Raw genomic sequence first — 11,280 nt, 5'->3', positions numbered from 1 at the left:
TTTTTTTTTTTTTTTTTTTTTTTTGGTACTGGGGATTGAACTCAGGACCTTGCACTTGCCAGGCAGGTAGCAGAAGCTAAATCCCCAGTCCCCAAAGACATATCTTAGCAAGCATATAAGGTCTCTTTTGATTCTTCTGTCTTTTCTCAAAAGTTCCTTCTTCCTGAATTGCCTTTCCTTCCTCAAATGTCTTATGATATACAGGTATACCTCACAGATGTTCAGCAATAAAAAAAAAATACAAAAAGAAAGGATTTTGAATTTTTTTTTTTTTGTATAGGGATCAAACTCAGGTTCTTGCGCTTGCAAGGCAGGTGGCGGAACCACTTAGCTAAATCCCCGGCCCAGGATTTTGAAATTTTTCTCCATAAAGAAATAATAAATGGTTGAGGAGTAGCTATGTTTACCTTAATTTAAACACTGCATAATGTATCACATATCAAAACATTAGTATGTACAGTTTTTGTGTCAGTTAGAAAATTAATTTTTCAAAAAGGACACCGTAATTCCAAAGACTGGCAATCACTGCCCTACACTGATATTTTTGTTTTTGTCTCTCTCTCTGATGGCCTTGCTATGTAGTTCAGGCTGGTCTTGAGCTCACTCTACAGCCTAGGCTGTAATCCAGCACTCAAGAAGCTGAGGCAGGAGTATGGACGCAAGTTCGAGGCCAGCCTTGGCTACATGATGAATTCAAGAGCAGCCTGAACTGCATAGCAAGACCCTGTCTCAAAAAAAAAAAAGGAAGCCAGGGATTTAGCTCAGGTGGTTCTGCCACCTGCCTGGCAAGTGCAAGGTCCTGAGTTTGATTCCCAGTACCAAAAATAGGAAACACAAGTTTGATGTAACAGAACTTCAACATGCTTCCCTAAAACCACCAACTTCGCGCCAGGAATGGTGGCACAAGCCTTTAATCCCAACACTCAGGAGGAGCAAAAGATCAAATATTTGAACCCTCCCTGGGCAAGTTAGTGGCTTAGCAAGAATCTGTTTCAAAACAAAATAAATACATTTTTTAAAGGACTGGAAGACCCAGGGATGATGGCATACAACTACAGTCCTAGCACTCAAGAGGCTGAGGCAGGAAAATGGCCTTGAGTTTGAGGCCAGTTTGGACTACATAGTGAGTTCAAGGTCAGCCTGAACTGTATAGTGAGTTCCTGTCTCAAAAAAATCAAAATAAAATAAAATGGCTGGGAAGATAGCTTAGTGTGAAGGTCCTAGGTTCAATCTTCAAACTGCCTAAATAAATAAGACCACCAGCTTCTGATTTAAAAATAAGAAAAAGAGCTACCTAACTTACCTAGAGATGCTAAATACATTTCTGAATCCTGCAAGGGAGCCCAGGGCGTTAGAGCTGGCTGGATAGCAAAGTCTGCTGCCTCCCCCTGGTCTTTACCCACAGGGTAAGAATCTACAAAGGAGTCCGAGAACGCATTGCTTGCAACATCTTCTTGGTCAGGCTTTGGTAGACAGGAACAGATTTCAGACCAGAGATCCCTGCCAGAGTTTGTGGCTGTGCAGTCAACACTCTCAAACATTTTCATTTGGAATCTAATCAGGAAAACAGAAGTTCAGACAAGTAAGGACAAGGTTTCAGGATATAGTACAAGTGCATGGTACTCACATATTTCTTTATGCATTTGAAAAAAAATGTAACAAAAATCAAAAATGTCTTCTATCAGACTCATATTACTGATAAACATGACAAAAGAACAACCGAATTATCTTTCTGGCTTTGCACTCATCATAAGGTTTGTCTCTAAAAATGGAATATCTACAAGGCCCACACACAAAAGGACAAACATTGCATGATTCCACTCCTATGAATTACCTAGAGTCAAACTGACAGAAAATAAATGGTGGTCACCAGGGGTTGGAGGGAGGGAAAATAAGGAGTTACTGTTCAATAGGTACAAGGTTTCTGTTTGAGAGGATGATAAAGTTCTGAGGATGGATGGTAGTTATGGTTGTACAATAATGTAAATGTTACTGAACAGTACATATAAAAATGGTTAAAACACGGTGGTTTGGTGGTATTACGGCATGGTGGTACTTGTCTCTGTAATCCTAGCATGCTGGGCGGCTGAGGCAGGAGGATTACATGGGTAAGCCCAGCCTGGGCAATTTAGTGACTTAAGCAAGACCTGTCTCAAAATTTAAAAAACAAGTAAATAAATACGGGCTGAGGACATAGCTCAATGTGAAAGTCTTAGGTTTAATCCGGACTCCTAGGGGAAAAATGTTAAAATGATAAACCTTATATTATGTATGTTTTAACATACTAACACATATACACACAGAGGAATTTCTAGAATTCTTCCAATGTGAACAACCAGGACACTTTTCTCCAAAGATCTCCAAAATGCGATTACTCTAGTCAGCCAATTACATTTTGTCTTTGATAGGACAGACTAAAGGTCTTCCAGTTTCATATACCTGAAGATAAGAAAAATGTTGCTTGGTGCTTGGTGAAAAGGGTCTGTTAAATGTTCTCATAATGGAAGGTCATGTGCTCATTACATGTGGTAGTTGGACTACATTAACTCATATTTTTTTAAAAAAATCATTTTTTTACACCCATAACCCCAGCACTTGGGAGGCTGAAGTAGGATTGCCAAGAATTAAAAAAAAACAAAAAAAAACCACGCACATTAAAACCATTTAAAATGTTTGTTATTATTTTAATTGTACATTATATAGGGTACTATGTGGTAATTCATGCATATAATGTGTAATCATCAAGTCAGTATAGTTAACATGGATAGTTCCAAAAGGAACACTGAAATAGAAAAAAATTCATTATTTTACAGATGAAGAAACTGAGTCTCGGAAGGGCATACTAAAATCCAGACTTGAACTGCTCCAAATTTTCTTTCTTTTTGGGGGGGCAGTAATGGAGATTGAACCCAGGTAATGGAGATTTGCACCGAGCTATATCACCCCCACCCCGGTGTTTCCAACCCACGCTCTTGAGCAACAAGATCTCACTGAGTTGTCAGGAAGGACTCAAACTCAGCCTCCCAGAGTGCTAGAATTACAGTATGAGCCATCATGCTCCGCTTCAAAATACATATTTTTACTCGTTATCCAATACTCTGCCTGTTTGGGAGATAAACTGAAAGCAGCCCAAGGAGAGTCAGGTGGGGAGAGCTACGCACAGAGACCGCGCTCAGGGGACGCGGGATATTCCAGAACCACCTAGTTTTACAGGATGACACCTTTCACCGGAGTCTCAGGGATCAGGGAGGCTGCCCAGTGACAGGCCGGAAAAAATTTCAGGAGAGCCCAGCTAGGACAAAAGCCCAAAGTAAAAGGGACACAAGTCACTAGGGCCCTGGGTGAACTGATGAAGCCTAAATGTAAACCCTCTGAAAACACCTAAACCAAAGCTCTACAGCCGCCGAGCCCCGCGTGCCCCCGCCCTTACGGCGCCCCTAACCGCGCAGAAAACCCGGTGTCCTCCAGACTTCAGGCCTCAGTCGCTCCGCCTCAAGGCCTGGCGAAGGCGTTAAGAACCGTGTTCCTGATAGCCTCTGAAGCATTCGGGGTCAGGCCGGTGTAGGGATACAAAACGCTGGGCGCCTCGGCCCCTCCTTACCTAACGTAAGCGCCTGCACACCACCCAGCAAACGTCCTGCTCTGGACAGCAGCGTTCCAGCCCGGAAGCAGCGAAGGGAGGAGTCTCCAAGTGACGGGGCCCAAGAGCCCTCCAATAATCATCTGGCTCAGAGACGTAGTGCGAACGCATTGGTTCTTGGGAGGAAACTAGGGCCAGAGGACGGTGGACAGGGCCATGATTGCTCGGAAATGGTGGAGTCCGGGACCAGATCCCTGTTCCCTCTGCCCCAAGGAGTTTGATTTCTCTTGGACAGTGTGGTTCCAGCTATCTGCCCATCTTCTCCCTGCTCTAATGGGAAAGCCCAGTTTTCCAGACTTCTGACTTCTCTTGAACCCTTGAGTACGTTCGCCTCCCGGGCAATTCTTTGGGTGGGTGTTTGTTTCACACCCTTGCTGCTCAAATTAGAGCACTTCAGTGGCTTCTTTTCTTAATGTCACAGGAGACCATGACTCATTCACTGAATTATGAAGCTTTCGCTTATCCAGTCAGCAGATAACCAAGCTCCTGCTGTGTTGTGGGCATTGTGTTAGAGTTGGAATGTGTCCCAGAGTTTCTTGGACGGTGGCGCTGCGACCCCTGGCCGATTAGGTCAGGCTTTGGGGTTGCTGTAGGGACCCGGTGGCAGCAACACTGTCGACAAGAGTCAAGCTTGTCTGCCAAGGAGCGAGGTCTGCAGTGTTGCCAGAGTAAATAGAAAAAAAGAGTGTGAGTTGGGGTGCCTTTTAAAGATGACCTTTGATATCCCTCAGGTTCACTTAGTTACAAGCTTCCTAATCCTCAGTTTCCAGGACTACAACTGTCGCCCAAAGAAACATGATAAAAGATTATCAGCCAGCCAGCCGCAGGAGAAACTTGGCTGAGGGTATCGCCTTTAGATGTGTCCAGCAATCGATGGAGGTATGGTAGTGACAACTATGACCATGTGAAAGTACTACCACAAGGTGCTCTGTGCTCAAACTTACAACTATTCTTAAAGAGTATGCAAGCAAAGAAAGTGAAAGGCAAGGAGGTTAGAAAACAAAGAAGTCAGGAGTAGTGGCACAAACCTGTAATCCCAGCACTCATGAGGCTGAGGCAGGAGGATTGCCATACGTTTGATGCTGGTCTGGGTAATATAGTGAGTTCAAAGCCATCATAAACTACATAGTGAGACTAACAATCAACAGAAAATTTGACCCGTTATTCTGAGGAAGGAATCAGGAATCAGGCTTTTTTAGCATATGGAATTCTATAGCTGTGTTATCTCAAACTGCTCTGAAATAATAGTGTCAGCTGTAGTATCTCTGTTAGTTTGGTGAGACTGACGGGTTACAAAACAAACATAGCAAACATGAAGAAAAAGAAAGAAAGAAAAGAAAAAGACTTCTCTTTTCCTCCACAAAGTGCTAATGCATATGATAAGAATGCCCTGAATCAACACTAGCATTTTATATTACAAAGGCTAGGTCTCCTAAATTGTACTAGACGTTTGTCCCTTTTGTGGGGAGGTACCTAGCATTGGAATATCTACCTGCTTGGAAAAATTTCACTCTAAAACCTTTTAAAAATTTATAAGTTTTATTGAAGTATGTCAATACTATAATACTATATGTCACATACTATTATACACACCACGTATACAATAGATGGTTTTTAGTATACTCACACAATCTAGCAACTTCCATTCTACTTTTTTGGTTTTGGCCAAGCTTGGTGGTGCACGCTGAAGCAGGAGGATCGCTGCCAAGTTTGAGGCCAGCCCTGGCCAGTCTCAACTACATAAGGATACCCTTTCTCACAAACACACACACACACACACACACACACACACACACACACACACACACACACACACACACACACACACACACACACACACTCAATGGTTTTGGTTTGTTTTAAATAAAGCTTCTTTCTAGCGTTTCTGTAGATCCAAGGAACTTTTGAGTGCTGTACATTCCATCACATCTAAGAGAGATGCCATGGAATGTACCCGATCCACTCCTGTCAGGACTTCCATGCAGTGAAACCCAAAGATTTCCTTTGTGAAATAACGTCAGGTCTCCAGGGTAGGAGGTCTCACTTTTGATATCTCCACTAGCCACTCACTCCTCAGCACTTCTTTTTCCTCACCTTATCGAGCGGGCCTAGGTACTTTCCCTCATTGATTGGCTGGTGCTGCGTGACGCCATCAAAGCGCGACGCGGGCGCGGTGGCTGCGCTGTCATGCGCCTGGGTGGCCGCAGGTGGCCGGATCTTCTAGTACAGTGGTGGTTCCACCCCCGACCCCTCTGGTTTATCAGGACTTGGGGGAGCTGTAGGGGCCCGATGGCAGAAACATTGTCGACAGGAGTCGAGACAGCAGGCGGCTTGAGGGCTCCGACTCAGCAAAACGGAGACGCTGGTAGCGATGCGAAGGGCGAGCCGCTCCTGGGGCCACCGGAGCCAGCAGGCCCTGTAACCGAACCGACGCCCAGGAGCGGGGAGCAGGCCTCGGCTCCATCCACCGACCCAGGCAAGCGGAAGAAGCGGCTAGGCGCAACTGGGGAGCGCGTCGTGCCACCCCCGAAGAAGCGGCGCACTGGGGTCAGCTTTGGTGATGAGCACTTCGCCGAGACCAGTTACTACTTCGAGGGCGGCTTGCGGAAGGTGCGACCCTATTACTTTGACTTTCGGACCTACTGCAAAGGCCGCTGGGTGGGTCGCAGTTTAATGCACGTCTTCAGCACTGAGTTCCGAGCCCAGCCGCTGGTCTACTACGAGGCGGCGGTCCAGGCAGGCCGCCTGCACCTCAACGAGAAGCCAGTGCACGACCTCCGCGTAGTGCTCAAGGTGAAGTTCTGGGGACACACCCTTCTGTAACGCTGGCTTACCATGGTTGTGAAGAAAGGCGAGGCAATTCAGCTTTTAGAAATTACCCTCTTCCACCCCAATTTTGCAAACCACAGGTCTGGCCTAATTGTTCCATTTTACAGATAAGGAAACTGAGGCTCCGAGTAGTTCAGAAACTTACCCAAGAGCATGTCATGAACTGTGGCAAATCTAGGTGTAGACTCCAGATCTCTGCATTTAACAGGTTGGTGTTTTTTTAAGGTCACAAGTGATGACTTATGGAGCTTTTTCCTCTGTTTAAAAGAAATTTACTGCCGAGTATGATATCCTGCAATCCCCGTTTTCGGGAGGCTGAAGCAGGAGGTTCACTGTTGAGTTCGAGGCCAACCTGAACTACTTAGGAAGACTTGTCTCAAAAAAAAGCCCAAAAGCCAGGCATGATGTCGCACACCTGTAATCCCAGTACTTGAGCAGCTGAGACAGGAGGATCGCTGTGGGTTCAAAGCCAGCCTGGGCTACATAGTGAGTTCAGGGCCAGTGTGAGCTACACAGTGGGACCCTGTCTCCCTCCAAAAAAGAAAGGAAATTTACTTTTAAAGTGCAACTTTTTTTTATAGAATATATACCAGTAGGCAAAACAAAAGCATCCATAATCTCATCTCCTAGAGATATAATCATTAACCTTTATTTGTCTGTATTTTTACACAATGAGGTCATATGATGCAATACTACTTTCCTTTTTTTTGGTACTGGGAATCAAACTCAGGACCTTGTGCTCTCGAGACAGGCAGTGAAACCACTGAACTAAATCCCTGGCCCTCCTTTTTTTATCTGCTTAAGCATGTACTGTACCTATTCTTCCATGTCAGTAAAGAACAGGAGGAGGCTGGGTGTGAAATTGACTGATTACGGACTGCTGGCTTCCAGGCTGACTAGTTACCTATGTTTTTGGCAGGACAATGACTTCTTGAGGAACACAGTGCACAGACATGAGCCACCAGTCACAGCAGAGCCTATTCACGTGCTAGCTGAGAATGAAGATGTGGTAGTTGTAGATAAGCCTTCCTCTATTCCTGTCCACCCCTGTGGTCGCTTCCGACACAACACAGTCATCTTCATCCTGGGAAAGGAACACCAACTGAAGGAGCTACACCCATTGCATCGGCTTGACCGCCTAACCTCAGGGGTGCTCATGTTTGCCAAGACAGCTGCTGTCTCTGAGAGAATTCATGAGCAAGTTCGAGACCGGCAGGTGAGCCAGGCTCCCTCCTGCAGGCTACTTCCGGGACACAGGAGCACTCTGTATCCAAAGGGTGTGATGGAGTTCTAGATCTGAAGTGGGCCTTCATATATATCTGGCCAACTGTCCTACTTTCAGGAAGGCTGGCACTTCAAGCACCAAAGATGGGTTACCCTGCATGTTTTTTAAGATCTTTAGAGATGCCATACACTGCCACTTTTGGTAGTTTGCTGTTTTAGAGTTCCAATGAGCTGGTGAAGGTTTTTATAAAGATTTTGGAAAGAGCTTGGTTGGTGGGAAAATTATGGATAAAGTTGGAGAAGCTTGGGTAGAAGAGTTTAATGGTAGTAATCATGGGCTTGAGAGTTGGAATTCTGGATAGGGATCATAATACATTTATGAGGGCATACTATGTATTCATTTATTGAGTACATGACAGGCTTAGGACCAAACACATCAACAGCCTAATTTACTGAAGACTTATACCAGCCCTGCAAGGTCAGTGTTTTTCTGAACTCACATTTTTTAAATGAGTTAATGGGATTTTAAAGAGGTTTTAAATAATATACCCAAGATTAAAAAACTGACAAATGGTGGAGCTGGGCTTTGAATTGTTTAATCTAACAGTGGGACATTCCTTACTACTCTGCAGAGAGTTTCAACTCCTTAAATTTAGGCTTTTTGCTGACTTTCTCCTTCTTCCTCCTGTGTAGCTAGAGAAAGAGTACGTGTGCCGAGTAGAAGGGGAGTTCCCTGCCAATGAGGTGACCTGCAAGGAACCCATCCTAGTGGTGTCTTACAAGGTAGGAGTGTGCCGTGTGGATCCTCAGGGAAAGCCCTGTGAGACCCTGTTCCAGAGATTGAGCTACAATGGCCACTCCAGCGTGGTACGGTGCTGGCCGCTCACAGGCCGGACCCATCAGATTCGAGTTCACCTCCAGTTCCTGGGCCACCCCATTCTCAATGACCCCATCTACAATTCAATTGCCTGGGGTCCTTCCCGAGGCCAAGGTGGCCACATTCCCAAGACAGATGAGGAGTTGCTCCGGGACCTGGTGGCAGAGCACCAGTCCAAACAGAGCCTGGATGTGCTGGATCTCTGCGAGAGTGACCTGTCCCCAAGACTCCCAGTCCCAACTACTGCCCCCTCAGAGTTGGCCAAGGCCAACCTGGAAGATTTTACAGCTGCTCAGAAAATGGATGGAGTAGTTGAGGCAGCCCCTCAGGATCTGGACACAATGGCCTTGGTATCAGAGGAGGCAACTGAAACAGATACTACGAATCAAGAGACAGACCCACTCTGTACAGAGTGCCGGCTGGTGCGACAGGATCCCTTGCCCCAAGACCTTGTGATGTTCCTGCATGCCCTCCGCTACACAGGGCCAGACTTTGAGTATGTTTCACCCATGCCTGCCTGGGCACAGGATGATTGGCAAGGGGACTGAGAGCTGTGGCTGATGGGATTGCTTCTTGGATTGGGACATGGATGGGGCAGGGGCTTAGCCCATGGCCTGAAACACTTTCTTCAGAAATGAGGGTGGGCTCTAAAGGGATCTGCTGCTACCCTCCAGCTCCCTCCTTCCCTCTCCCTCTAGCTAGAATCTGGGTACTTTTTGCTTTGTAAATATACCCCTTTTTCTAACACCTTGTGTGTCTGATTTTTTTTTTACTGTTTGTTTCTTTTTTAAATCGAGGTAAGGGCCAGGGATTTGACTCAGTGGTTCCGCTGCCTGCCTCACAAGCACCAGGGACTGAGTTTGATCCCCAGTACCAAAAATAAAAATAAATAAATATATTGAGGTAAAATTTGCATAATGAACCACCTAAAAGTTACAGTTTAGTGACATGTAGTATATTCACAGTGTTGTGCAACTATTACCTCATATAATTTCAAAACATTTTGCTCACCCTAAAAGGAAACCTGCATCTATTAATCAGTCTTTCCCTATCCCCCACCCCTACCCCTTTATGGATTTGTCTGTTCTTGACATTTATATAGGTGGAATCATATACTATGTGAGTTTTTGTGTCTTTCATTTAGCATAATGTTTTCAAGAGTCCTCTAATTTGTGGCATATGTCAGTAGGTCTTCATTTTTTATGATAATATTCCATTGCATGGCTATACCATTTTTTGTATTCATTCATCAGCTGATGAATAATTAGATTATTTCCACCTTTTAGCTATTGCAAATAGTGCTGTTGTGAATATTTGTGCTTTACAAGTTTTTTGTTTGAATACGTTTGCAGTTCTTTTTGAAATTCCAAAAGTGGAATTGGTTGGTCAGATGGTAAATCCGTGATTAACGTTTGAGCAACCACCAAACTTTTCCACAGTAACTGAATAACTGAACATTCCTACCAGCAGTGCACATGGGATTGCAGCTTTTCCACATCCTCATCAATGCTTATTATTTTCTGTTTTGAGTATAGATATCCTAGTGTGAGTGAAGTGGTATATAATTGTAGTTGTGTAGTCTATGTTGTTTAGTTGTGCTCTTTATGTATTCTGGATATGAGATCCTTCTCAATGACAAAATGACCAAAAACTCAGTTTAAAACTGGTCAGAGAACTGGCTGGGCAGTTGGTGCACACCTGTAATCCCATCTACTTGGGAGGCAGGAGAGTCACCAGGTTTGAGGCCAGCCTAGGCAACTTAGACTCTGCCTCAAAGTGAAAAATAAAATGGACTGAGGCAGGAGGATTGACATGAGTTCAAGGTCAGCCAGAAGCACCTAGCCTGAACTACAAAAGAGGACTGCCTCAAAACAAAAAGCATAAACAAAAAGCTTGAGGATATAGCTCAGTGGTAGAACATCCCTGAGTTCAAGCCCTAGCACTCTATAAATAAGTAAATAAATATAAAGGACTTTAACAGATAATTACCAAGCAGAAATGTCTGGAAAAATGATTATTTATCTATAGAGAAATGCAAATCAAAACAGTGTGGTGCCAGTTATAAGGACAGACAAACTAATAAAATCAAGAGTCCAGAAAAAAGAGCCTACATACATACTTTTATACCCATTTATTTAGGAAACTGCTTTATGTGTAAACTCCTATCCAGTAAGACACAGTGTTGGAAAATCATACAAGAGGAAGGAGAAAGACAAATAAATCTAAAGATCCTGAAAAAGGCACACATTTGCAACAGTATGGGGAGCTTCCTCCTTTCTTCCCTCCCTCATTCCAGAACACTAATAGCTACCACTATCAAAGTTGCCTCCTCACCTTACTGAAACCTTTTTGTAAAAAGAAATAGTATTTTAATGAAATCCTTATACAAAATGTATACTGTGTCCAAAAAACACTACTTGGGAGTCTACTCTTCCTATGGAACATGGTTATTCCAACAGTTTATGTAGAAGAGGCCTAGATTAGAGCCTTGGCAAGATTCTTGGCCAACCCAAATGAAAAACCCAGAACATGGGGCTTTTTCAGAGGTGGCTGGATCTAGAGTGTGTGATGCTAGGATTAAGAGTGTGTGATTACTAAACCAGAACCCTGATTGGTTTTGCACCACCCTAATCCCCATAGTTTAGATAGAGTATACACGAAGCCGAAAGAAGCTGCTAAAGCCCCTTGCTTGCTTTGTTACCTCCTGCCC

General features: G+C 44.4%; 2 protein-coding genes across 2 annotated transcripts in view; one reads left to right on the top strand and one right to left on the bottom strand.

Moving 5' to 3' along the window:
• Ccdc32 (coiled-coil domain containing 32) overlaps positions 1-3,692 on the bottom strand; it is a 14,878-nt gene extending 11,186 nt beyond the window's left edge. Inside the window, exons 1-2 of the mRNA XM_010624684.2 lie at positions 3,602-3,692; positions 1,304-1,554 (exon numbers count right to left, since the gene is read on the bottom strand). Coding sequence (XP_010622986.1) covers positions 1,304-1,547 — 244 coding nt within the window. The 5' untranslated portion in view covers positions 1,548-1,554; positions 3,602-3,692. The remainder of the gene's footprint in view (positions 1-1,303; positions 1,555-3,601) is intronic.
• A 2,117-nt stretch (positions 3,693-5,809) lies between these two features.
• On the top strand, positions 5,810-9,378 carry Rpusd2 (RNA pseudouridine synthase domain containing 2). Its single transcript, XM_010624685.2, has 3 exons — positions 5,810-6,433; positions 7,389-7,685; positions 8,387-9,378. Exons 1-3 carry the CDS (start codon positions 5,828-5,830, stop codon positions 9,116-9,118), a joined length of 1,635 nt encoding a protein of 544 aa, XP_010622987.1. The 5' UTR covers positions 5,810-5,827; the 3' UTR covers positions 9,119-9,378.
• Positions 9,379-11,280: the final 1,902 nt, after the last annotated feature.

Source organism: Fukomys damarensis, unplaced genomic scaffold (genome assembly GCF_012274545.1).
Source record: "Fukomys damarensis isolate Sample0158 unplaced genomic scaffold, DMR_v1.0_HiC HiC_scaffold_17, whole genome shotgun sequence".
Lineage (NCBI taxonomy): Eukaryota > Metazoa > Chordata > Mammalia > Rodentia > Bathyergidae > Fukomys > Fukomys damarensis.
Note: the sequence above shows the minus strand (reverse complement) of the source record. Positions and strands in the feature narration are given on the sequence as shown.